Consider the following 25,075-nt stretch of genomic DNA (forward strand, 5'->3'; position numbering starts at 1 on the left):
ACAGGCAGGCACACGTGTGCTACGGTGAAGACAGTCGTCACTCTTAAAAGCCCTATTGCTGACTCATACCGGTTGTCTCATGATAACTATCCTTTTAGGACAAGGCCTGGATACTATTACCGGCTTGCCTCGTGGTAGCCTTCTTGAGGGAGCACCAAAGCGATTACCAGATTGCTTCGATAGCTGAACTTAGTAGCTTATGAAGATTCTAGAGATTTTTACTCAAATATGATATGGCACTACTGCATATGCAGACTACAAGACTCATTTCCTAGGCACCGTTACAACAACGCCAAGCCGCAAGAACCCTAGTTAATACGCTTATGCACCCTATAAACTGGGAAAAGAATCAAGTATTATGAATAATTTATTTAAAGCTTAATTAAGTTACTAACCATACCTTTGGGCTGGAAGCATGGCATTATGAAGGATCTAGGTCCCGTCGGCAGCGGGTGATCAGCAATGGCCATCGGAATTTGGCATATGAACCCTCAAGCCGGAGACTTTTTCGCAATAAACAATCCGATCGGGTAGTTTTTCCAGTACATCATATCCGTGCGTAGGCTCACCCTCACCGCTCCGCGTTGAGGTGAGCTAGTCATGGATAGTTCGCAATGTATTTGTAGAGATTAGTAACAAGCGCCGCTAAGATGGGTATATCCAACGCCATGTGGCGGAGCGGAGCACGTCTTGGCGGGTTACATTTCCCTTTTCGGAAAGCTCTCCGCATGGCAGCTATGCCGAATATGCCATCGGGGAAACCTACGCCACATTCCACATTCCAGAGAAAATCTCCTTTGAGTAGCTTATCATCATTACATCTTGAGCTCACATAAAGGACCACAAGTAGTACTGAAGGAGAACTGGGACGTGACAGAGGTTTCATGACAACCTGTCTACGGGAGAAAGCGAACAGTGTCCTAGACTCGATACTACGTTCAACTGAGGACGAGAGCTCCTCTATCCAAAAAGGGGCTCTTTGACTGGCTGTAAGGCTTGAAACATCTCTTTGAATCGGCAAGCCGAGAACTCTTGAACGTGGCATTGAACCGGTTGGCATGTCTTTGTCAGGGCAATGGGGGGTCAGAGAATCGTGGTCCTATGTTCCATCACTTGAGACAATCCTTTGTTCCTCGGCTGTTGACGGGTTCAAAGGGTGAAAGGATTATGGCTAACAATGTCATAATAATGAAAATGTCTAAAACATATGAATAAATCCATTGTTGTATGTTTAAAATAACAGCTCTATGCCTCGAGATATGTCTCAAACCGCATTATAAATATCTCTCGAAGTCTATCATTAGCACCATTGTCATCATCATCATCTTCTTCTTCCTCAGCTCTCTTACACTCCTACTCACTCTCTGCAATTCCACCACTACAGCAATCTAAACAACCCAACTTCCACCTACTAACACTATAAACACTACAAGCAGACGCCGAATTATCTCACTCACAATGCCAAAGCAACCCAAGTTCCAACTCCACGAGGCCCGCACCTACAGGAGTTTCCTTCTGATTCGCCCCGATGACCCAGACCTCCCTGCTCTAACCATGCTCAGAGAAGTGCTGAAGGTCCTGCAAGCCGGCCGGGGCAACTTCTCCCCCCGCCGGGAGTCCTTCCCCGACACGCAGGTAGGCGATCTAATTTTCGAGATCATCACCGAAGATAATACACTCAAGGGACTGACCGATGCTGCTGTGCAGTGCATCACGCAGCAGATCGAGAACTGGGACTATGACAAGGACATGATCAGATGGGAACAGTTCGTCGAAGGGATGGTTTTGATTGACTATAGGTATCTGCACTAGGTGAGTTCCAGAGCTGGACACATTGGTGGGATTCGTCTCAGCTTGCTTTAAGTGGATAAATGGATATATTGTCGCAACCTTACTGATCTCGTTCGATCTGCCTCTGGGAGCTATCATGATCGTTGGGCTACACAATCAAATCTAAGTTCAAGACCACTGTATAGTTCATTCTTCTTTTGAGCCGTAGAATAATGAGTACTGACAACTGTAGTTTCTGGTCGAAGCTACCTTGCATACATCCAATGAGATGAGGTCATTATTCTGAAATCAAACTCATACATAGTTGAACATCGGTAGATCGTGTGGATGGTACATTCTTCGCCCTAGCTATCATGAACCATCATCCAGTGCTGGCCATATTTCCTTACCAAAGCCGAAAATCCGGATATACGGGCTGAGCCGTGTTGGCACATCATGCTCGGTGGGTTGTCCCTCTTTAGAGACGGAGAGATCCACACAGTGGGTCGATATGTGGTTCAGAACCTTGGGGCAGCCATAACCCCCACAAAGACAATGTGCTCGATTGGTGAGACGGGGGCAATCAATTGATAATACGGCTATTGTATGATGTTCAATTCGGATTGATGCTTTTCCTCCGCACGGAAAGTTGCCCATTATGCTGGCTGGGACAGTGGAAGCGACGCTGCGGGCGTTTGGCCTTGACTCCGCCTGAATTGTTTATACTTCAGCTGTTCTTGTATAGTTCACAATAAATAAGAGGTGCATTCTGTCGGCCTGCACGTTTGTCTCTTGACAGAAAAGAATAAAGACACCAAGGGTGTTCGTGGTCCTATTTCCGCCAGGGTATATAGTGTCAATTGCAATAATTTGCTAGTTGGGTGCTCAGGAATATTATGTGAACGGCCCACTATGTGAGCCTTGTGATTCGACAACGTATACTGAGGCTGTGAACAAGCAATGAGGCGAAGCATTTTTTGTCAGCCAAGTTATTACATTAACTATGGCTTACCCCCACAACAAGAATCAAATACAGCAGTTTGAAAATTCCCCAGAAGACATCAAATATAAGCAACATGTCAGAGAACATGGCGGCAACGGGAACATCTTCCCCCGCATTTCCTCGCTTCCCCAGCCTCCCCGCGGAGCTACGCATTCAAATCTGGCACAGCACCCTCCACGAAAAAGACAGCCCAGCCCTAGTCTTCTTCAGAAGAGGATGCTGGCGCCGGGGACGCCTCTCTGAAACCGAGCAGGGGTACGACCCCACCGATCCATCCCATCCGCACTTCTACTTTGATCCTGAACTACTCGACCACGTAGAAGTCAATGTTCCACTGTTCTTCGTCAATCGCGAAGCCCGCAGGATCGCTCTAGCCTGGTGCCACGAGCAGGGAATCTCACTCCGTTTCTCCCCCAACCAACCGTCTCTTATCTTTTCGCGCCCGTTCAACTCAAAGCACGACGTGCTATACGTCCCGCTGGATCAATGGGACGGCTTCCTCTGCGAGCCGTATGATCAGATGTTTACACCTGAATGGACTGGCCAGTGTGTCAGCACTTATGCTCTCGAGCTGGGGGCCATTGCTGTTCCTGAGGCACAGATTTATAGAAACCCCGCTGTGCTGCATGAGATGTTCGAGTGGCCCTATTATCCAGCAGTGATGTATGTCGTCCTCGACGCACCGCGGGATCTGCGGTTGGAGTATGCAGGGGCGAAGGTCCAGCGGCGGTGGGAGGTCCAGGCCCGGCCGGGAGGGTCCTTATTCTATACCTGGAAGGACGGCCGTGGAAGCTTTGAGGAGGGGACTGGTGAGCATTCTGGCCATGAAGACTTGTACAAGCGGATCAAAGAGATCAGCAAAGGGCTCGGTGAAGGAATTACGTTGCACAATGTCCGCAGTTTTGAGGTGCGGCCTTGTCTGTGCCGTTCGGGATGAGGGTAGTACATCGTTTATACTCTGAGATAATGTCTTATTCTTGAGCCTGTGTTTATTAGATTATCAGTGTCTGATGAGGCAGAGCGACTTAATACTGAGCATGTAGAAGCTGAATGATGACTAAAGGATGAAATGAGCCCTGTCCAGATGATTGACTCGGCTCCATCGAGACGAATCTCGGCGAAGTCAAGAACCATGTCTGATACAAATAGACGCGGCATCGATTTCTCTTGTCGTGTCAATCTCTAGGAAATATATTCCTACAATATGAAACAAAAGAGAAGCACAGAGGGATTACGGAAAATTCATTGTAAGGTCCAATAGACCTTCTTGCCTCCAAAACCTATCCTAAGAATCCCAGAAAGCATGGCCTTTTCGTACGATTCGGAGTCTTGAATCCGGCCTAGCATCGGATACCGTTGGACATACGACTGGTCCGAAGCTTTGCCTCCTAAACAGTCAGTGAGTAAAGCCCCCCTGATGACTTGACTCGGGCTAATGCAGTTCTCCCGTGCGTACCTGAATTAGAGCACAGAGAGAGCACAAGCCTCTCGCTAAAATGGCATTTCCTCCGCAGTAGTCCGAGAGCAGCTACTGAATAAGGCATCTCCACGACACGCCTATTTAGTCAGTATAGCACGGTGGTAGCATTTCATGGCATTGACAGGGATTAGCCTGCGCCGCAATTTCAACACGAGTCAACGCGCCAGCACCAAGTCAGAGGTTAAAATGAGAGGACTCCTCCATGGAATCTCGAGAATATTCTCTAATTATCATAATCTTTTCCCTACGCGCGCTATCCTTCACTGACCATTGAAACAAATCCCATGGCCCCAGCTACGAAAAAGCTCAGCCCTGAGACTCTTCGACGCAATGGCATTATTATCGAGATGGATATCAGCGAGGACGGCTGGCCAAAGGAGATTGCACAAGTCAAAGATCGGATCCTCTCGTTTGACTGTATCATTCCACCAAAAGAGGTAGAGTGATACGTTTTCCACGAGGTGATTCTTTGTTGAAACGCTGACTCTGTACGCACGACAAGGTCGCGCGGGAGAGCCTCGAACCTCATATTTTGACCAAGCTGTACAAGCAACTGCCGCAGGCGAAGCGAGATAGGTGGTTCAAGGGAGAAATGGCATGTAATAGAGAGTGTCTCCCTGGACAAAATGAGGCGAAAAACAGGCATCTGGAAAATCTGACAACAGCGTATACTCTTGTGCGGAGAATATTCCCCAGCCACCAGAAAGAAAAGTGCTAATTTATTTTCCCAGTACGAATATGCAGTGGACTGGAAGTACAAGGGTGGCATGCACGAGCGCAAACTAGGAACCAAGCTCGCCGACTATGTATTCCAGGAATGGAAGAAGCATGCAGATGAAACGTACACATTTTGTTTCCCAAGAACTACTATGCAGGAGGCTGCTGATGAGACAAACCATTCTGCCCAGTTCAATCAGCTCGGCTTATAGTCGGTTTGGTGGTGAATTCGCGACCACGTTGTAAGCCACCCACTCATTTACCTACCAGGTACAGTCAACTGACGTTACTCGGTTTCCTTCAGCGGCCAAGACACAGAGTCCTTCAGCCAGGCATGGCATGTTCGCAATTACTGGCACAGTCAATGCTCCGTCGCCAAGGTAAGAGAACCGTTCCGCCATAACACGTCTATATACTCACGATTTCCTCTACCGTACGGTGAAGCCATTACACGAGAGCGAGATGCTATCAGTTCCCAAACCGGACTGGTATTTTGGATTTCACATACACAATGACATCCGCTCCCCCGGAAGACGGACAAAGGACAGTCTCATGTGGCATTCTCATTGGCAAACCTGAACCTCTTGGAAGAGACTGAGGCATTGCATTCGTGTCCCCTGATGTCGCTGAATAAGTATTGCGCGGACATTCAAAAGACTCCACGGCTGGCGAAAGTCCAGCGACGAAAACCAGGCAGTGAAGACGAGGTTCATAGTATAGTCACGGGATTCGAAGACAGCGATTCCAATGAACTTGACGAGTACGAGTATACCACGACAGAAGACGAGGACTACGAGCCAGGGAGCGAAGAAGAAGATGACAGTAATGATGGCAGTGACGGCAGCCTGGAGGACGACGAAGATCTTGATTCTGAGACTTACGAAGAACTCGCACCCAGCCGTGGATACAAGTACAAAAAGTCGGATGTGGATGTTGCCGAAGGTGGAGACACAGATGGAACTGATGCATCTGACATTGAAACAGGGACCTCCCGCAGAAATTTTGAAGATTATAAGCTGACCTGTTACCCATGGGCGGTGGTTGAAGTAAAAAAGCCTGGCGCATCCCCACAGGACACCGAGGAATGTTATAACCAAGTGGCAAACGGTAGCTCCGCCTGCGTCGCATTGCTTCGGGGACTATCAGATAGCCCAGCGCATGATTACCATCATCCAGTGGTTGCCATGACATTCGTTGGACGAGATGCCAGAGTGTTTCTGACCTATGCGGAGCCACTCAATGACGACGACGACGACGATGACGGTGAGCCAATCATTCTATATGTAAGTCTGGTTCAATTCTTCTCGAAGCCCATTAATCAAAGACCTCCTTTCGTGGCTGACGGGGCCATCCATCTAGCGAATGAGATGCATCTGGAAAGGGCGATTAGATGTGCTCTGGAATGCGCTGCAACTCCGACGCATGCTAGACACCATTCAGTATTGGGCTTTGCATAAGTACGGAACAGACATTGAGTGACATCAGGAGACGACTGCGAAAGCATCAACGTACGTCCAACCCCTCGACTCCAAGCAGTTTCCGGCAGGCCGTAGGGCAGGGACATTCCAGGACAAGCCCGTCACCATTGGCAAACAAACGAGGCAATCGGTCAGCGCGACCTGCATCGGTGAGTGTACCCTGTGTGATACACTGGCCCTAATTAACCTGGCGTAAAGGAGAATATAAAGGGCCCAAGCAGGTTGGAGAGGCTTCTGGAGGAGTTAAACGTGAATAGCATTACGTTAGGATTCAAAAGCTCGCCGCGCAGGTCAAACAGGAAATGACAGCAAGTGGATTACCGGGGGAAAGCAGCAAGGGGTTATATACCACTATCTCTGCTGTTGCAAGACGAGGCCGTTGTAAACTCTCTCTAGGTTGGGAAAGAACAGTGATATGGACCGAGCAAATGGTATTGAAAACGGCATGTAATCTTCTGCTGAGCTCTCAAGGCGTATAGCAATTTACTTGAGCCAATGGGCATTGCAAATACCAATAAGACAGTTCTTTAGAGTACGGGAAACATCGAAATATCGAGGAAAGCTGGTTGCAAGGCAGGCAAAAAAATGCATTTGCAGGTCATGAAAAATAGACAAAAAATGGACTCGCGGGGAATCGAACCCCGGACCACCCCCATGCTAAGGGGTATTATACCACTAAACCACAAGCCCATTTGTTGATAACCTTTTCATTATAGAGTTTTATAAGAGAAGAGGATCTATTATGCTGACATATTGAACATCCATGCTGGAATATAGAACAGACAGAAATAACAACAGGCTAGAATTGACTGACTAGACACCTTTTATCTAGGAGTTTTTTATTCAGGCAGCTCACCTACTGCCATGTTAAAATAATAGTTAAGAATGAATCACTATGCTCATGGAAGCTGTTTTCCTTCACAAGATATATTTCTGCTGCACCATAGTCAAATGTTATCTCGGTTGCTAGATCTACTCAGGTGACGGGCGTATTTAATGGCCCAGTGCTTCTATACTGCCATCGAAAGAACATCAACACCAGCACTAGAAATAGGATCAGATGCACTATAGAACCCAGGCTGAGGAGCGAGGTACTAGGCAAGCCCGCGGATCCAGACAGTCGTCAGGGGATTACCACGGAGATGAACTAGGCATTATACACTATGCCAGGCACATGATACTCGGCTTTGCTCCGATCATGGTGACAGCGGCGTTCCAGGTGCAGTACGGCAGTGACATGAGCTGTTGGAGAAAGCGGCAGAGAAGTTCGGGGAGAGGATTAATCTTGCCGGAAAGCAGAGGGAGTGCATGGAGGGTGCTGGGTTGTGGAGGTAAAGACCAAGTATTCAAGGTAGTCTCATTCACCGTCCCATCTGTAATGTATAAGAGCGGTACTCTAAGCGTTGTAGGTGCCACTGGGGGGAGTTGAGCGAGGAGCCCAGATGGAAGAGAGTTGGAAAGTCCTCCTCATACCAGCTGTTGAAAAGTCTAGAGGTGCTCTATGCGACGGTTCACTCGTACATAGGCTGGTCGAAAGAAGATACAGATGCATTCCTAGCCCGCTGCAGCAGGAGAACCTGCGTCTCCAGTCTCCTATTCTTACTTCCATGTAGTTACTGGACAGAAACCTCCCAATGCAAAAAGGGCAGAGCACTAATTCAGCCATCACATGTAGGGGTTATTCGTGGTTCAGAAAATCAAAGTCGTACAACATCGAACATCAATTCCCTCAGTAGGTGAGGGTCATATTTTATAACACCAGGATGAAAACATCGTATACAAGAAGGCAAAGGGCAATATGGAATGCTTTAGATCTTGTCTTAAGACATCTCCTTGATTTGGGGTAAGTTTGGCAATGACACCTATACAGCATCAGGGAAAGGATGGGGTTAGCCAACGTGGCAGGAGCATTGCGCTTCTCGGGACCAATCAGGTGGTCGAAAGCAGGAGAGTGAGAAACACGGGGAGTAAAGTCCTTCAGATCCCAGAGATATCCCAGCGTCTTGAGCACGGAGGTGGCACTGTACGAGGCCGACTTGCCAGTGGCAGGGTCGACACCGTAGTTCTCGATGTGTCCCTTGGGCGTGTACGGCGAGACAAGCCAGGTAGGCAAACGGCCGCCCAGACGGTCAAAGTTAAAGGTGTACGAGCTGCCGTCGGCGGCGGTCTCGGTGTAGGTCTTGCTGTCTGGGCGGACAGCCAGAGGGGGCTGGACGTGGTCGTAGAAACCGCCGGTCTCGTCGAAGGTGACGAGCAGGAGGGTCTTGTCCCACTGGGGCCCAGTGCGGACGGCATCATAGATCTGCTTGACGAGGACCTGGCCGAAGGAGACGTTGCCGGAGGGATGCATGGAGTTGGTGTCCAGGTCGCAGCAGGAGGGGTTGATGTAGGAGAGCTGGGGCAGGAGGCCGAGGTAGGCGTCCTGGTAGAAGTTCTCCAGAGGGACGACGTTCTGCTTGGCGTTTTGGGTGGTCCAGTTGAAGAAGAGAGCGTCAGAAAGGAAGGCGCCGTTGGTGCCGTCGTAGTTCTTCCAGGTGATGCTCTTCTCGCTGGCAACCTGGAAGATACTGGAGATGTCGACGCCCGAGACGTCGAAGCTGTTGTCGTTGGTGCCGTGGCCGTCAGAGGTACCGGAGAGGGCGCACAGGCGGTTAGGGTTGGTGGGCTATTCTCATTAGTATTGTGTACGTGTACTCTTAGTAGCGTAAGTGACTTACACCAGGGACACATGAGTGCCAGTAGTTGAAGGTGGTGAACTCGTCAACCAGGTTGACCAGAGTGGGGATCTCGTCCTCGGAGTAGTAGCCCATGACCTCCTCATCGGCCACCTTGGGATCAAGGCCCTTGTGGTGCACCAGCTGCTGCTCCACAAAGCCGTTCACGCTGGGCTTTAGGGTGCCGTTGGCGATGGCATCGTTGCTGGGAGTGTACGTGCCGTACAACTCCATGTTGTAACCGGTGACCGAGTGATCAGGGTCGTGTTTGACCGAGTCAAAGTCCTTGTACACGCTGCACCACTTGGTGCTGCTGGGATCGCTCACATTCTGGGGGTTGCAGAAGGGACCGTTGTTGACAACGTTGTCCAGACCCTTGCGCTTGACACCACCAAGGATGTTGTCAAAACTGCGGTTCTCCAGCAGAATCCACACAACATTCTCGATCTTGTCCTTCAGATTGGCAATGGACTCCTTGGAGCCAGAGGCGTACCCAAAGGGGGTGTTGCTGGACGCAGCCACGGCCGCAGCCGCAGCGCTGCTGGAGAGACCGAGCAAGGGCACCAAAGTGTTGGCCTTCATGATGATGGAAGCTAGTTCTTGCTCATTCTTCGCCCGTTGAGCAGTTTGAACGTCTTTTATATTAATGCAAGTATCTTTATTACTCTGCTGATACCACAACCTGCTGCTGTCAATATGTTATGCTGGATGGACAAATGAAGAGTGACACTTGGGAGCACATGCGCTGATCGACAAATCCTACAGGCAGAAAAATATGCAGCCACAATATTAGCACGCCATATCAGATATGTCTACCAGTAAGCGATATCTCCCCTCATGGCCAGTAATACCGTTGGATCTTGCAGTTGATGCCGATTTCCGGGTGTTTGTCCAAGGGGTGGGCTTGTCCAGGTGTTTTTACATTGAGATCGGCATGTCTATTGCTTTATTCATCTCTAACATTCCTCGAGGGTAGCACTGCTAAAATTAAACCCGAGATTGGTGCAGCCGTTATCACGGTTTCGAACTTTCTATCTCATTATTAATGTACAGCGCAACAGGAACAGGAAGGTATATAACTGAAGTGGGCCCGCTAAGCTTTAATGGCTTCACTTGGCTTTCTCCATCTTGGTGAGTTTGTGATTCGGCCAATCAAAACGTGTAGATGTGAGCACTCTTTTCATTCTGTAATATGATTGGTTCACTCTCTGTTGTGTGTACCTGCACTGGCCAATCATATCTGACCATTCGAGCATGTTGATCCTGCATGCCGATGATTGAGGTGATTGAGGTGATTGAAGATGATTGAAGTGTCTCGTCTGAATGCCTTGTTTTGTCTAGGCAACAACTTGGCTACTGATATGACATAGTGGCATATCATCTATTACCTTCTAAACTCTCCGGCATAGAGAGACGTCACGGCCCAACAAACTAAGGTCACGACTCCAAGTCCCACGTGGTAGGCCAGTTTCCCGTGTCCCAGGTTTGACCGGACGATGAATGAAGTTAGCGAACAGAGTTGTATGGGGTGTAACCATAACATTATAGTATGCCCTACAGTCAGCATCTAATGCGATCAGAAGCAATGCTGCTTGGCCACATGTGGCGTCCCAAGGACAGATGTTGTGGGCATTACATCCTACGCGCTGACCACAATGAGAAGACAACGGTATTCAGTATGGAATCCCAGCTCGTACGATTTGGCAGAAATGGTATTTAGGTGGGAACGGCATGGATGAGAGTCTTACATAGACATCAGTAGACAGAGGTGCCGGGTATCAGATCGGCAAAGGTACTGCGACCCAGTCTCCAAACACACTATTAAAAGATAAGGATGAGTCTGCACCCTGATTCATTGTATGGTCGGATTGGCCCGTCTACATCATGAGCCCTGTGAATGAGAGGAATCGTCCATGGTATCTTATTAAATACATCAAGTCGCAATTATTACTTCTTCCATAGGCAGGCAGACTTCAAAAAGCCAGATTTCTGGTTACAAATCAACTAGTCTTGGCCACTCCCAACAGTTGCATCCAGTCTACTCTAGCCAGCAGCGTACCGGGAAATGGCACGCAGCCTGGGTCCAAACCGCCAAAACGCAAAAGGTGCCACCCAGCCAATAGCCAGGGTGACGAATGCCAACACGCTAGTCCCCCATCCATAGCCCAGAGACTGGTACATGTACGGCGCGAAGAGCGGAAACCCAAAGCCCGCGAGACTGCGAAGAATCGCGCAGGCCGCCATGGCGCTGGCAGCATAGGTTTGGTAGCTGTCGACGATGTACGTCTGCAAGCCCTGCAGACAGGAAATCGTGCCTGCAGTGTAGATCAGAGCACCGATGTTGGGCATGATCCAATGCGTGTTCCCGATGCTCCAGCCGTACCAGAAGAGGCCGATGGTGCTGAGGACGGAGCCGACGGCTAACGAGGGCATGCGGAACTCGGGCTTGCCGATGTTGTTGTTCCGCGCTTTGAGCGCCTTGTAGATGCGGTCGACCAGCTTGAGGTTGAAGAAGAGACCGGCGAATGACCCGATGGCGATGGAGAGGTAGTTGAGTCCGCCGATACTGGAGCTCTCGTGGTAGACCGCGGTCCAGATCTCGGGAAACGTTGCGAGCATGAGGTACGTTATTCCAAAGAGGTAGGCCATGTAGATGGCCATGCAGAAGATGATGGGCTGCGTTGTGAACAGGCGCACCGGCCGCTCAAACGCATGGAGAAGCCTGTAGGTGAGTGTCTCTACCTTCTCTTCGGCACGCAGATTCTCGTTGCCCGTCTCGTTGACGAGGCGGTCGCGTCGCCTGCGTAAGAGCGTCGCGGGGTGGCACTCACGTAGCCAGATGAATCCGACAACCTGGACTCCGACGGCGGCGGCGGAGGTTACCCAGAAGACCCAGCGCCATGTTGAGTACTGGGCAATGAAGCCGCCGGCAATGGGTCCGATGACGGGCCCAAGGAGCGGCCCAAGAGTGTAGACACCCATGGCCTTGCCACGCTCTTCGGCGCTCCACATGTCACTGCAAGAAGGTTAGCAAAGGAAGAATTCGGTAGTTGCGGTGTCGTCTTACCCGATGGCGCCTCCTCCAATTGCCAATGGCGCGCTGCCACCAATGCCCGCAAGGAAGCGAAAGGCAAACAGCTGAGCCTTAGTTTTGGCAAAACCGCATCCCATATTCCAGGCTAGGTACCACGCATTGCTGACCTGAAGCAGGCGCACACGGCCGTAGAGCTCAGAAGCAGGACCAAAGAAGATGGGGCCGATGGCGTAGGCGAGGATGAAAATGGCCATGGAGAGGTACACCTCAATGTCGGTGCGCATCCCCAGTGTCTTGCCTAGATCTTGCATCGCCGGGGCAATCATGGACGACGAGACAGGCGAGATGAAGACGAAGAGGGAGATGGCCCAGGTGTTCTTCCACTTCAAGCTGTTGGGCCAATTTTTGGGGTTCTCTGGGTCATTTGGCCCGCTCCACATGACGAGATCTGGGTCTTTGTCGGCTTCGGCGTTGGCAGTTGTTGCTTTGGCTGATTCGAGGTCTCCCTTCTCAGGGAGTGGCGTGATCCCCTCGTCGGAGGCAAATAGAGTCTTATCGCTCATATTGGATGGAACCATCGACTGATTCTTAGTGCTGGGATGCCTGACTGACTTCTTATACTCCTTATACTTATCTCATATGTATCAAGCAGCCAATAACCGGGGCGTATTTCGCTCGGGCCCGGATCGCCCGTGAAGGACCGATGCGCTGTCCAATGAGAGGGGCCATTCTTCGGGGCCGGGGCCGACTATCGAAACAGCATATAGGTACTCTGTACAGCTGGACCTTGTGTTCCTGGACTGTAACCGACAGGAGAAGGGTCCAGAAGACGGCTCGAAGACGGCTCGAAGACCATGCCACCAATGGCATTGTTCCTTATTAGTCGTCCAATAGCGAGGCCTGATAGATCCGTTCCTATAATGGGAACAGGACTGATACTATCCCCTTGTATTGTCTGTTGAGTCGGATGATGGTCAGCAACTCTCCCATTATGAACTGGTAATTGTAAATGTGCTGTCTTACTGCATCGTGTTATCTAAGTCCACCCAGACATTTGTCACGGAGGCCGCCCGCTTAGCCCAGACTAGTCCCTCGGCACAGTTGGTCCCAAATCACCCAATCTGAAGAATCGAGAGCGAAGCCGGTATTCAGATTCAAGCCCGTTCCATCAATGTCGGCAAAAAGCTCATTAAAAGCAAACACACCGTCCGCACCCTTGTCGGTTCCGCCCATTTCATCAACTCTCCCCTGCTGCCTGTTGACTTTCGGTTCATGTTGGGCGCGCAGCGCGGTTATGAAAGCCGGTTCTGGGGACGAATTACTCGGAGGATTGGCAATCCAGGCCTTGAGAGTTTGCCTCCCAATGGTGACGTGCAGGGTTCTCTTGCGCTTGACAAGTTCTTCGTGATTCGCATAGACTTCTGCAACCTTGTTCCAGGTAGTGTTCAGCTCCGACGTCGAGTAGAATCCAACTTCCGACAGGCTAAGCAGGATACAGAGAAGGGCATCCCACAAGAAGAAGGCTTGCATCTGCCACAGGAACTTCTTCATGCTGGGGTTGCCGTAGATGGCGCTGTTTGTATCGAGGATCTTTTCTGCGAGAGTGCAGAGGCCTCTCCTTTGCGCGTCGGTAATGGTATGCTTCAGCAGCAGTGGCATTCGAGCACGCAGTCGGACGGCGTTGGCGGCAGATCGCACAATGCCCATGGTGAAAACGTGCAAGGGATTGAGGATATCGCAGTATCGAAGAAACCTTGTCTCGATGAGATCTTCGACCTCGTCGATGAGCCTTTCAGTTTCCTCTGCATCTCTGAACTGAATCGTACCACCAGTTTCCTTCATTTTAACACCAGTTCGGGTATAAAAGTTGGACAGCTCAATCCGTGACAAGCAGAAGATCATTTCCGAAGCGCCCCTTTGCTCTTGAGGCTGCTGCGTCATACCAGGGGAAATCTGGTCATCGTTAATGTTCAATGGTGGCTTGGTATCCCAGCTATTCGGCGATATGGAGATCCCAGTGCCGCAAACTTGGCCTGCATAGCCGTCCAGTGGAAGTAGTTGCCAAAAGAGCCGCCGTCGCATCTGGGACTCAAATGGTGGCAATCCCAGGCTTTCACCATCACGGTGGAGCCCCATGCGTTGTGCGAGACGAATCGCAATGCCTGTCAATATCCAAAACGTGTGAGAATCAATTTGAGCGCGCATGGCAATGAGGAAGAGACTGTAAGCCTGTAGTACTGGCAGCGCTGTAGTCTTCAGCCACGACGCGCTGACAAGTGCCTGACAAACAGCCGTGCGATATCTCGACATCAAATGCTTCCTCGTTTGGTTGAACTCTAGCAGACAGTCGGCATCTGACATGGAGAACACGGCGAAATAGTAGATGGCAAAAAGCAGGCAGTTGTCACTCTTCGAGGCCGCAGCAGGTTGTTGTGAGACTGTGTCGACCATCTTTGCGACGGTAGGAACATGAAGAACCTTGCAAAGAGGCTCGACATTTTGCACGTACGTATTCCAGAGCTTTGTAGCCTCCTCATAACTGGGATGTTGGTTAGCGAGGCTCTGGGTGCTGCCAAGTATTGCCCCAAAAACTGTATGTGCTGCGAGGACGCCTAGAAGACCAGTTGGGGTACTCTGATCAGCTCCGGTGTCGTCATGCTGGAAGTCATCTCGGTCTGAATCAGATAATTCACACAAGTCGCCTTCTCCGGCATCAAGGAGGAGAACATTGTCAACATAGCGAGACTTGCCATCGGCGGAAAGAAGTGTACCAGACCTAGCGGGTTGCACTGGGGTTGGATCCCGTGTGCTGACCGCCGACGTCTCCGTCCCATTGCCGCATGAGGTCGGTGTAGATTCCGTAGGGAGAAGATTGTTCTCCTGCAAGATACGCTCGTACCGTGCTAGACGCCCATACACGTCTTCGACCTGGCTTCGCTTCCTCTTGCGCGGCAGGGGAGCCTGGTAGACGCACTGGAGCTTTGCTTTGCTGCAGCTTGAGCATGTTGGCACAGCCCTATTGCACTTAACCTTTTTGCGCACGCAGGCCTGGCAGTTGAAGGGCATTGTAGTCAAGCTTGTATCGGGGCCATTCTGCACATCAGCAGAGGTTGCCCTAGGCGCGGAAGCAATTGGGACAAGGCGCGAGGCGACCGTGGTATTGACTTCCATGACTATGTACCATGACTCGAATGCGCAATTGTTTCTCGAGCTGCAAGGTAACTTTACATGAATGCACAACTACTTCTAGGACGTGCGAACCATGTCAGGATAGGTGAGACAAGAGATGCCACAGTGCACCAAGCGTAATCAGGTGCCAGCTGCAGTAAATGTTATGTCTGTAGTAGTGGCTATATTATATGAGTAGTAATAGTAAAAGGTTCGTAATTCCTTAACTCTATGTTGTTTTGTTGTTTAGCCTGATGCGTCCTTCGCTTGGTGCCTGCGCGTGGCACCAACACAGGAATCATCATAATCATCCCACAGAGTCATGTGACTTTGTCGGTGCCTTAATATCTGCTTGTGCCTTAGGCCAAATTTGAAGCCCCTGAGCGAGTCGCAAACCTAGGTGGGGAGAGTATCTGTATTGCGCAAAAGGCTCTGAAACTTCTGCAAGACAAATTGTCTCTCTTCCTGCGAGACTTCCTCCCGTCGGCTCAACTCATACCCATCCCGTAGTCGCGCTGTGATAATAGCCTTCCTCGTCTTGGACCTAACCGACGACTCGATACTCTTCACAATACCCTGAAATGGATACGCGACGAGCCCTAGTCCAGCGGAAGGGACCTTGGTCATGAATCCCGCCGTACCCTTTGCAAAACCCTTGACAACGCCCAGCGCTCCCTCCTCCTTGCCCCCTTTGATCGGCTGAGTGACCAGCCCCGATAAGCCCTCCATCATGCCATCCACAAAGTTCTTTCCCCCAACCGTAGCCCCGGACTTCCAATCCTGCACAGCGCCGTACTCCTTGGGTTGTTCGCCATACAGGCGCGGGACCTGCCTGAAGCCTTCCGCTGCCGCGTGCGGGATATCCACAATAGCACCCCTGGTGTACGATCCCATGAACTGTCCGAAGCTTTTCGCGAATTGACCAGCCATGGCACCCGCGGTGGCGACGGGGTGACGTTCTTTGCCATCGGAAAGATCAGTCCTATTACGGGTGAGTTCTTTGTATGGCTTGTAGAACATGTTCGTGGTATTTTTGAGCAAGTCAGTGCCGGTGCCTAGGGCTGCGGAGGTGACACCGGTGAGCGGATCCCAGCGGCGGTTTTCAATAATGATCGGTTTGATATCATAACTGACCCGTCAGTGTCGCGACGTAAACGGGAGAATGCAAACTCACCAGCGGAGATTCTTTGGATCAATCTTTAGGTGGTCGATGAGAATCTGCACGGCTTTCCTCGATAATCGGATCTCCCGCTTGTACCTCGCGTATTTCCACACAGAAACCTGGTCTGGGAATACCTCGCACCTCATCTGCTCCAGCGGAAGATGACGATGGAAGGACTGTACGGCGGCAGGAACGCCGGACTCATACTGCATTTTGGCGGCGATTTCACGCGCAGCAGCAACGGTCTGTGGCTTGAGGCAGAATCGAATAGCCTCGGCCAGATTCTGAACGCCAAGTGTAGCATGCGGAATGGGAGATGGACCTGCTCCAGCCCGTGATATCATGTTGCCCCAGAATTGTTGACTAAATAGTGAGCCCGCGCCCGGTTTCAAGGAGAACGCGAACTTACTCTCCAAAGAAAGGTACGACAACTGTTGGTTTCCCGTTGACAAGTCCACAGGCGGTCGTCCCAGCACCTCCGTGGTGGACAACCGCCGAAACGTGCTGGAAGAGCCATTCGTGGGGACAGTCGCCGATGAAGTAGATGTTTGGATTCCCGTCTCCGGCCAACTTGCTCCAACCTCGTGACACGATGGCACGAACACCGGACTCAGCCACTGCCTGCAACACGGTATTAGACAAGCGTTGTGGATCGTCCACAACAATGCTTCCAAAGCCGATATACACAGGTGGTGGCCCTGAAGCAAGGAATTGCTCGAGATCTGGCGGCGGTTGGTACGACGGTGCTTGCCGGAAGAAGAAGCCGCACACATCTATTGCTATGAGTATATTCCGTGTAGACACAATGGAGTACTAACCGATATGTTCAGCCCAGTCCCTAGGCTTTGGTACCAGAGCTGGAGACCAGCAGTAGGTGAAAGGAATCTTGAGGGTCTCTGCCAGACTGGGCCCCTCAGCCATAGGAATGGGTTCCAAGTCAATGGTGACTCGCCATCGATTGATCACATCGCCTAACCTAGTCCGTGTCAGTTATATGGATTGCATACAGACTGATAATCAATTACCCCTGCCAGGTCAACCACTCTACCACACCATACGAAACCCAGTGCGCCGCCCGGGGACTCATATCCGACGGCCGCAGATTCGCTAGTGGGTGAGGGAAAGCAGTCGTACTACTCCACGGCATGGTAAACATCAGATGCACCGGGATCTTCAACGCCTGCGCACAATGCACATGCGCGAAGCTGGGCGGATTCGCAATAATTGCATCCGCCACAAATGGAACCTTTGTAGATGGATCGTCGTCGATGCACGAACGCCAGCATCCGTCCAGCATCGTTGCAACCATGGCTCGCTTTTTCTGGATCTCCCCGCCCCGAAGGCTCTTCATCTGCGGTAGGAGGCCGGGGTTCTTCACCATGAAGGCCATAAGCTCCGCTGGATCACCGCCAATAGGATAAAACTCGAGCCCGGATGATCTCACAAAATCAGCGAAAACATCATGTGTAGCTAGCCGGACGCGATGACCGTGCTTTTTCAGTTCCGTGCCGAGTGCAATGAAAGGCTGGACGTCGCCGCGGCTGCCAACAATCTGGATCACAATATTGAGGTGGATGGTGCATTCGACGGGCTCTAGTTGATGAGCTTGATGTTGCTGCTGTTGGAGCTCCTGCTGATAGTTGGGAGGTGGGTTATGGATGTCTTCCTGTTGCAGCTCGATGATCCGAGCGAGAGTGCGGGCAATCCTCGAGTTCAGATCAACGTCAACTCGCCCATCGCCTGGTCTAGTTAGCGACATACTACCTGATATTGTCACTTACTTACCTCGAACATCAGCCGACTCCGCAACGAGTCCATCATCCACGGGTGAATACGGTGGAGGTCCATCGCTTTCAGAGGATTGTGCACGTGTCCCTGGTCTTCCCATGGTTCTGAGATTACTGCCAGAAGCGAGCGGGAAGGGACAAGTGAGACTGGACGGGATAACCTCTTAAGTCATCAGGCGGACGAATAATTATAGCAGGCTGCAAGATGTCGAATTGTCGATACCTCTCCGTATCCGTATTTCTTGCCTCTTCAGGTATATGACGGTGGAGTCAAGATTCGCCACTAGAGACGCAATAGTTTCAGATGGAGGATGTTGATTGGCTAAGTATCCGTATTCAACCTCAATAACCTTATCTGGAAAACTTTATCCCGTTTTCTATGGATCCCAACGGCAATACTTACTACCTACTTCCTAGTTCGAACAACCTAGAAAAGGGGCCAGGAAGAACCATGAACAAAACAAGGCTCAGGAAGTGGAGCATTGATCGACTCCAAGAGGGCACAAGCCTCGTCATATCCGTCCGCCAGAATACGCTCACAGAACACATCACCGCCAACGGTAAATTTAGACCAAGCCAGCTTATGCGAGTCATGGCCGCGGCTGTTTCCCCAATCCCATGTGTTGTCTTTGAACCGCAGTCGGAAGTATTTCGCCAGCATGTATCACGAACATGAACTGCAAGAGCTGATGGAAGAGCGCCTCGGAATGGCTTTTTTTCGAGCATACCAGGGTCATATTGTCTTGCCCCGTAGCGCTCATACAGACTTGCACCTCTTAATGTATTCACCACCCTGGGCATCCTTTTGCTCTCCTGTACAAGGATATTCGCCAGAGGCTGGAATATATCCCCATGATATCGGAATTCCTTAAATCTGAATATGGGATACTGGAGCAGACAGCGCTTCTCAGCCGGCGTAAAAGAGTCATCGTGATAAATCGTCCTCTTCATCCCACCACTCCATATTCTTCCGGAATTTATCCAGGAAACCCGGAAGGCCGCAAGTGCTCGCCAGAGTTAAGGGCTCCTGGTACGCACGATACTGCGCGGCACCTGCAAGAAAGCTTCGATACAACGCGACGTGCAAGCGCTCCTTCCACACTATCCACGCGTTGATCCTGTCTTCTGGTTCGAGACTTTCAATGCAATCATACCAGTATGGAGCACTGTTCTTCCTGGCAAGCCGTTCAAGGCACTCGACCAAATGCCGGAAATCGAACAGAACATTTAGCTCATCCAGGTTTGGTTTGCAGATCTCTCCTCTCAGTTCACCCAGAGGGAATGGAGAGGGAGGGAGATCTCCCTTGAGGATCGCTTGTTTTGCGATCCCTGTTGCTCTCACCTAAGTGTTCATCATCTTTTAGCGAGGATAGGTTTACTGAAGTGCCGGCGCGAAGAATGAGAAGAGCCCGTACTGCTAGCAGCGCGTCTCTGAGACCTATGATCTCAAGTAGGCCGATATGCCATAGAATTGACCCTGTGTGGGACTCCCAGGGTGAGTAAATGACCTGCAAGTCAAGATTGCGTCGCGTAGCTCAGCAAAGCTCTCGCAGTTTGCAAGTACGAGACCGATGATCTCGCAGGGGAGAGAGCTTATCAACTCCATCGTAGAGATCTCCTGAGAGGCGAACTTTGGTCATGGTAAGGAGGGCAAATAATGCTTTCAATGATGATAATGCTGGCAACGCTGACAGAAGGCGATGAAAGTGGGATGATGGTGACTCGTATTGGGGTCGCCAAGTCCGTGACATGTTGCACCACACACACATTCAGTAGCTTTGCCTTTTGTATTAGGGTCATTTCTTACCGAGGTCTCGCACTGTGACTGGGGATGGAGCCACAGCTGGCTTTACAACTCATAACTATTATCTACATCGATCATATACAGTCCTTAGCCCTGAAGCCACGGAGCTTAGTATGCCAGACTTGCAGAGGTATCGTGTTCCCTGGACACTCATGAAGGAACGCTCTCTCCAGTATTGACGTTCGTCAATGGAAAGGTCCCTTTTATTTTTGGGTACGCGAGCAGATTGTGTGCATTTTCAGAGTCCCTTTGCATTAGCTTTCGCTAGAGGTGAATTGCAAGGGCCACAGAACAGGATGCTGATATCCAAATACCAATCGTTTCTATTATGGATTGATCTCTGTTATTATCATATCCTTAGTTTGAGGTTGAAGAAGTGTGAGGAAAGACATCGTAGGCAGCAGATGACAGGGACATTAAGCAAGGCGCTACTTCCAATACGGACGGAAGGTGCAGAGCAGTATCCAGAATCAAAAAGTGGGCATTTGCCCGAGTAAGGAGACCAGAGTGACTTGTGGTCGATCTCTGTCATGTATACCTTTGTCAGTCATAGTCTGTTCCTGCAGCCTTCTAGCTCCGGTGTTGGAACCGGGCCAGATCTTGTCCTTGACTCTGATACCACTGGCACTTCCCAAGCCGGATTCTCGATGCGTTGAATCCGTGGCTTCGGACGAGTTCCAGGTAATCATTATGTCCGTGTTCTCCACTTGAAGATAACGACCCCTGAGACACCCAGGCATGTAAACCTGAGCTATACGTCTAGGAATAAGGGGCTGTAGAGCTCACTCTTTGGACGGGTGTGTACGTCAACAATTCAACAGAGCAACAGTAAATCCATAGTCAATACCACTTGAACCAAACGCACTGTGTGCCGCACCCAGGATCTCCCTGATCTCCTAGATCGTCATGACCTGCAACCCGATCATATCTTCAATTCCATTCTCGGATGGACAACTTCGGAGATGGTGAATGCTCCACAGCAAGATATAGGTCAATCATCGATTCGTCGCAGACAGCCTCCCATCGGCTTAAGAGGCGGAAGATACCTGCGAATGCCTGACGATATAAACTGTAATACTGGTACGGGACAACACAAGCCAGCACCATGGGATGACTTTTCATCGCTTCGCGAAGCCGCTCTGCGAGCTCAAAACTGACATATGGCTCCCAGAGAAATTTGCCTCACCCATTTAATTCTTGTCATCCGACGTGGCTTGCCGGTGGGGTATTTCTCCAGCCTTGTCAGTGCGTCTGGTTTGAGTAGGGCTATCTTCTCCCATATCATCGGTTCGAGAATCGCTTGCCATCTGCGGGAAACAACTGTACATCTTGTGAGGCTTCCGGACTGCCATCTCCCCGGTACGTCCTTGGCCGCATTTAATGTGTGGGTTTCGTCCTTGAGATGATGAAAGATTATGGTTAGAAGCTCAGTGGGAAGGACTCCATCTCTCACGATATCTGAATGGGATCCAGGATGTTTGAGAATATGTTGAGTGGTTTGGGAAAGGGAAGGGAGACGAACAACACAACACAATCACCTCACACTGAGACAGGCGCAGTCACACCGATACATGCTGTTTGCTAGAGGCAAGACGTGCTCAGTCTTCACTTCTTTCATAGATGATCTTGACTTGAATTGGAATCAAGTCTCTTCCAATCCTAAAAGCTGCTATTAGAGTGACCCGCAAGGTTTGAATTTCATTAGGTGTCATGAGCTAACATTAAATTGCAACAAGTAGTGTACCAGCCTCATGCTCATCAATCCAGGAAGACAAGATGTCCGTTCCGGTTCGTGATCCGCTCATCCAATCTTACCCACGCCCTCTTCCAATGGCCGTTTCCATCGGCCAGCTCAGCATCAAGTACCCTTCCACCTTCAGCAAGATGCACATTTCTCGCCGAAGCTCCAAAATTACCGCCACGCGCCCATACAAAAGAACCGAAGTGGTTCGAGAGAACCGAGTTCAGAGAGATACTCGACCGATGCAGTTCTCCTGAGATGGAACGGCATCTAGCGGTCAGCTCATAGTCGTGCTCAAGGCTGATATCCATGGACGAGGCGGAAAAGTTGCCTCGGAAAGAGGGCTCTGCAGGAGGATGTTGTTGACGACGAGCCCGACCGTCATCACTGTCCGAGGACGAAGAGGAGGACGAAGACCGGCGACCATGGCTCCATTTGCCCTCTTCCTTCTCCTTCTTCTTCTTGTGCTTCTTGATTGCATCCTCGGCGAGAGATCCAGTTATCGCTCCTCCGATAGTCCCCAAAACGCCGTGATGGACTTGATGACCGGCGTAGGCACCTGCAGCGCCTCCAGCAACCGCTCCCATGAAGCCTCTTTCATCCTTCTGATCCTGTGGATACGGCGGCTGAGTGGGTGGATGCTCAGGATAGGCGTCATGTGTAGGGTATGGGGGATACGGCTGTGGCGAGCCATAGTAGTGCTGGGTGTAAGGTGGAGGCCCAGAGTTGCTATACTCATTGTCGTACTGCTGTGGCTTTGTTTGCGGAGAAAATCCTGGGGCCATGCCTTCTGAAGGCTGAGACGGGTATACATTCTGAGGTCGCCCATAGCTGGTTGTCGGCGGGGGCGGGGCACCATAGTTGTAAGAACGATTGTCTACTCCTGTTGAGTAGGACATCTCAGGTCCCGGAGTGACAGTTGAGGATGGCGGGGTCCATGGTCGATTGCTGCCATTGTCGCTCAATGGGGTATCTGGCTTTCGTCCGCCGATATAGCCTGAATTGTAGTACTCTTGCGCGGACATGTTGCGCCAAACAGAAACGGCAGACAACCCTGAAAACAGGCGTAAATGGTCTTCTTCCTTCACAGAACGATAACTGGGTATCAATATATGTCAAATGGGCTGATGTAGATGAAAAGCTTAGGGAATGAGAATGTGTGCTACGTTAGGAGGATGAGGAGGACCAGAGACAGCTTTTTTAGGTAAACAAATGGGGCTGCTGCCTTGGCTCCATCTCATCGGAGGTGCGGCAGTGCAGCTCCACCTTGCAACCCAATTGCACTGCCACAGTGGGGTTACCGTCAGCCTTATGAGCGTATGGCTTGATCCTCCCTACACATCGACCTCCCGTGCTTATGTAGTATGGAAAATCATTCCAAACTTTACGCTTTGGGATCATCAAAACCAGAAGATACAGAGTGGATTGACCCGTCAACATTGTCCATTCGTGTACTAAGCTTCATCACTTCGCCTAAACCCTGGAATGACTCCATCACTCCACTAATCCCACTCCTCATACCCCTGACCAGCTATGACACGAAAGGTCAGTTATATCACGTCCATGCGTCAGGGCCAATATGACATCACGCACTGTAAGCAGGGAACTTGCACAGTTCCTCCCAGTTCTTCTGCACAGAGAGTTCCAACGCTTTCTGAAACTGTCCTCTGGGGATATATATTTCCTGTCGCTGGTCAGGCGTTGGGTAGAAGAAAACCATTTTGTTCGGCTCAACAGCTTTTGTACAGCCAGCTGGGGTCTCAGCTATTGCAGTAGTGTCGACTTTTGGCTTTTGGCCTGTCGTGGCTGGTGCTTTGTCTGCCATTATCGTGTAGGCCTACGTTTGGGGCATGCGGTACGGTTGGTAGTAGGCTTCGTAAGACCAGTGTAGTAGAAGACCAGAGAAAACACCATGAGCCGAGTATCTCTTGACCGTGATCACGATTACGAGTCTTCATGTCAACCTAACTTGCCGCTGGCGGAAAAGGAGTAGTCAGACGGATCCTCTGATTCGACCGCTTAGACTGCTGCTTTCTCCCTTCTTATCATGGTCTAACCCACTGATCCGCCGTTGATTGGCAGACTCTACAGTTTCATTTTCACAATCACCATCCTCTACTATATACGCTAGGTAACAATGGTAAGGTAGATTAGAAGAACCAGACCTTCATTCCAGTTCGTATCCAACACCTGCGTCTAGCACGGTACCTCGCCTTCATTGACCAGAGGACCGTCTGATTTGGCCTCGCCTCCTGATTGGCTTGCTCGACCTCAACGGCTCTCTCGATAGTCGCCTTTCACGTTTTCTCTCGTCTTCTTAACCTTCTCAAACTTTGCCTTTGTTTTTTTGGATCTGCCTTCCAACTGGCTAGACGCCTACTCAATATGATATATGGGCAGTCAATGAAGGGATGGTAGTCACCGCAGATGCACTTGCGCTGGGTTGAACAATTTGGTTGGTCTGATTGTCCTTGAAAGGTTGCAAAACTGGGCTGCTTGTCTTCGTCCGATGCGCGTTCCCATCGGTGTCGGAAGGCCTTTATCTCTTCCGGGATGCTTGAACCATCTGGCTCGAGATTCACATGCCTAATCTTCGCGTAGCGTGGCAGAAGCGGGTCAATTGATGAACTCGAGGCTAGCCCGGTACTCAATATATACCAGTTCAGCATCCTCAAGCTCATGAATTACGTTTTCCCATTCGCTGAGCCATTCCTCCATGGACTCATTGCGCTTCTTCTCGCCTAGCTTCTCGAAGCGGTCCATAAGCTTTATCGTCCGAGGTAGGTCATCCGGCTTGAGCTTATCTCGTAGTTTGATCATCCTCTGCCTCTCCGAGATATCCAGGTTCAAGATATAGCGCTGGTTCCGGCTGACACTGGTCTGGATGGCCGTCCAGGTCGCCATCATGGCGTTTGGGTCTCGTTCGTATATCCTGTACGACCAATCGTATAGCTTAGACTCTTGCTGCCAAGCCCATCGATCATTTGCATCCTTTTCGTTGAACGCCTTTGCTGGGATAGGTATCGTTGGCTCGACGAGTTCCTCTATTGTTATTGTCTCATCGTCTGGATCAATGTAGTTCCAGACGCCTTTCCGCCCAGCGAGGCCCTTGATATATGCGCTCCATGCCAACCAATCATCTGGCTTATCTAGCACCATTGGGACATTGGTTGCGGACACGAGACAGGGTAGGGAGATGTATCGAAATTTTAGCCGC

General features: G+C 50.6%; 12 protein-coding genes and 1 non-coding gene across 13 annotated transcripts; 3 read left to right on the forward strand and 10 right to left on the reverse strand.

Annotated features, from left to right (window-relative positions):
* Nucleotides 1-1,458: 1,458 nt before the first annotated feature.
* On the forward strand, nt 1,459-1,812 carry P174DRAFT_462923 (uncharacterized protein; the record flags this gene model as incomplete). The annotated part of the gene is made up of 1 exon (XM_024830193.1): nt 1,459-1,812. The coding sequence occupies one exon, from the start codon at nt 1,459-1,461 to the stop codon at nt 1,810-1,812; it is 354 nt and encodes a 117-aa protein (XP_024679344.1).
* A 1,034-nt stretch (nt 1,813-2,846) lies between these two features.
* On the forward strand, nt 2,847-3,710 carry P174DRAFT_433856 (2EXR domain-containing protein; the record flags this gene model as incomplete). Its single annotated transcript, XM_024825829.1, has 1 exon — nt 2,847-3,710. One exon carries the CDS (start codon nt 2,847-2,849, stop codon nt 3,708-3,710), a length of 864 nt encoding a protein of 287 aa, XP_024679345.1.
* Nucleotides 3,711-5,367: 1,657 nt separating this feature from the next.
* On the forward strand, nt 5,368-6,861 carry P174DRAFT_444494 (uncharacterized protein). Its single transcript, XM_024828100.1, has 4 exons — nt 5,368-5,517; nt 5,562-6,253; nt 6,330-6,597; nt 6,647-6,861. The coding sequence occupies exons 1-3, from the start codon at nt 5,433-5,435 to the stop codon at nt 6,447-6,449; spliced, it is 897 nt and encodes a 298-aa protein (XP_024679346.1). The 5' UTR covers nt 5,368-5,432; the 3' UTR covers nt 6,450-6,597; nt 6,647-6,861.
* Nucleotides 6,862-7,067: 206 nt separating this feature from the next.
* On the reverse strand, nt 7,068-7,138 carry P174DRAFT_t153. The gene has a single exon. It is a non-coding gene; the product is annotated as a tRNA-Ala (tRNA).
* A 706-nt stretch (nt 7,139-7,844) lies between these two features.
* P174DRAFT_423615 (putative phosphatidylglycerol specific phospholipase C) lies at nt 7,845-9,744 on the reverse strand (the record flags this gene model as incomplete). The annotated part of the gene is made up of 3 exons (XM_024825133.1): nt 7,845-7,863; nt 8,347-9,113; nt 9,166-9,744. The coding sequence occupies 3 exons, from the start codon at nt 9,742-9,744 to the stop codon at nt 7,845-7,847; spliced, it is 1,365 nt and encodes a 454-aa protein (XP_024679347.1).
* Nucleotides 9,745-11,205: 1,461 nt separating this feature from the next.
* On the reverse strand, nt 11,206-12,774 carry P174DRAFT_462925 (MFS transporter; the record flags this gene model as incomplete). The annotated part of the gene is made up of 2 exons (XM_024830194.1): nt 11,206-12,178; nt 12,230-12,774. The coding sequence occupies 2 exons, from the start codon at nt 12,772-12,774 to the stop codon at nt 11,206-11,208; spliced, it is 1,518 nt and encodes a 505-aa protein (XP_024679348.1).
* A 214-nt stretch (nt 12,775-12,988) lies between these two features.
* Nucleotides 12,989-15,537, reverse strand: P174DRAFT_271853 (putative C6 transcription factor). Its single transcript, XM_024821522.1, has 2 exons — nt 13,220-15,537; nt 12,989-13,151 (listed from the first exon to the last, which is right to left on the reverse strand). The coding sequence occupies exon 1, from the start codon at nt 15,365-15,367 to the stop codon at nt 13,271-13,273; it is 2,097 nt and encodes a 698-aa protein (XP_024679349.1). The 5' UTR covers nt 15,368-15,537; the 3' UTR covers nt 12,989-13,151; nt 13,220-13,270.
* A 223-nt stretch (nt 15,538-15,760) lies between these two features.
* P174DRAFT_514760 (putative sterol glucosyltransferase) lies at nt 15,761-18,414 on the reverse strand (the record flags this gene model as incomplete). Its single annotated transcript, XM_024832106.1, has 6 exons — nt 15,761-16,493; nt 16,539-16,889; nt 16,936-17,299; nt 17,345-17,502; nt 17,552-18,286; nt 18,308-18,414. 6 exons carry the CDS (start codon nt 18,412-18,414, stop codon nt 15,761-15,763), a joined length of 2,448 nt encoding a protein of 815 aa, XP_024679350.1.
* Nucleotides 18,415-19,238: 824 nt separating this feature from the next.
* P174DRAFT_423619 (uncharacterized protein) lies at nt 19,239-20,806 on the reverse strand (the record flags this gene model as incomplete). Its single annotated transcript, XM_024825134.1, has 2 exons — nt 19,239-19,642; nt 20,656-20,806. The coding sequence occupies 2 exons, from the start codon at nt 20,804-20,806 to the stop codon at nt 19,239-19,241; spliced, it is 555 nt and encodes a 184-aa protein (XP_024679351.1).
* A 908-nt stretch (nt 20,807-21,714) lies between these two features.
* P174DRAFT_444496 (putative glutamine-serine-proline rich protein) lies at nt 21,715-23,044 on the reverse strand. The gene has a single exon (XM_024828101.1). It carries the CDS (start codon nt 22,881-22,883, stop codon nt 21,876-21,878), a length of 1,008 nt encoding a protein of 335 aa, XP_024679352.1. The 5' UTR covers nt 22,884-23,044; the 3' UTR covers nt 21,715-21,875.
* Nucleotides 23,045-23,299: 255 nt separating this feature from the next.
* On the reverse strand, nt 23,300-23,794 carry P174DRAFT_444497 (uncharacterized protein). Its single transcript, XM_024828102.1, has 2 exons — nt 23,452-23,794; nt 23,300-23,389 (listed from the first exon to the last, which is right to left on the reverse strand). Exons 1-2 carry the CDS (start codon nt 23,681-23,683, stop codon nt 23,361-23,363), a joined length of 261 nt encoding a protein of 86 aa, XP_024679353.1. The 5' UTR covers nt 23,684-23,794; the 3' UTR covers nt 23,300-23,360.
* Nucleotides 23,795-23,986: 192 nt separating this feature from the next.
* P174DRAFT_271885 (uncharacterized protein) lies at nt 23,987-24,711 on the reverse strand. Its single transcript, XM_024821523.1, has one exon. The coding sequence runs from the start codon at nt 24,537-24,539 to the stop codon at nt 24,156-24,158; it is 384 nt and encodes a 127-aa protein (XP_024679354.1). The 5' UTR covers nt 24,540-24,711; the 3' UTR covers nt 23,987-24,155.
* P174DRAFT_335824 (uncharacterized protein) lies at nt 24,640-25,041 on the reverse strand (the record flags this gene model as incomplete). The annotated part of the gene is made up of 1 exon (XM_024821683.1): nt 24,640-25,041. A coding segment is annotated over one exon (402 nt), but the record flags the coding sequence as incomplete, so codon positions are not given.
* Between the last annotated feature and the right edge of the window lie 34 nt (nt 25,042-25,075).

Source organism: Aspergillus novofumigatus (genome assembly GCF_002847465.1).
Source record: "Aspergillus novofumigatus IBT 16806 chromosome Unknown P174scaffold_7, whole genome shotgun sequence".
Classification (NCBI taxonomy): domain Eukaryota; kingdom Fungi; phylum Ascomycota; class Eurotiomycetes; order Eurotiales; family Aspergillaceae; genus Aspergillus; species Aspergillus novofumigatus.

Bases quoted from the DNA above. Each gene is read 5' to 3' on its own strand.
- P174DRAFT_271885 (XM_024821523.1), bottom strand. From the start codon at position 24,539: ATGAGCTTGAGGATGCTGAACTGGTATATATTGAGTACCGGGCTAGCC.
- P174DRAFT_444494 (XM_024828100.1), top strand. From the start codon at position 5,433: ATGCTATCAGTTCCCAAACCGGACTGGTATTTTGGATTTCACATACAC. The intron at 5,518-5,561 runs GTCTCATGTGGC...ACCTCTTGGAAG, and splicing joins CGGAAGACGGACAAAGGACA to AGACTGAGGCATTGCATTCG. The intron at 6,254-6,329 runs GTAAGTCTGGTT...CCATCCATCTAG, and splicing joins GTGAGCCAATCATTCTATAT to CGAATGAGATGCATCTGGAA.
- P174DRAFT_444497 (XM_024828102.1), bottom strand. From the start codon at position 23,683: ATGGCAGACAAAGCACCAGCCACGACAGGCCAAAAGCCAAAAGTCGAC. The intron at 23,390-23,451 runs GTGCGTGATGTC...TTCGTGTCATAG, and splicing joins GTGCAAGTTCCCTGCTTACA to CTGGTCAGGGGTATGAGGAG.
- P174DRAFT_271853 (XM_024821522.1), bottom strand. From the start codon at position 15,367: ATGGAAGTCAATACCACGGTCGCCTCGCGCCTTGTCCCAATTGCTTCC.
- P174DRAFT_444496 (XM_024828101.1), bottom strand. From the start codon at position 22,883: ATGTCCGCGCAAGAGTACTACAATTCAGGCTATATCGGCGGACGAAAG.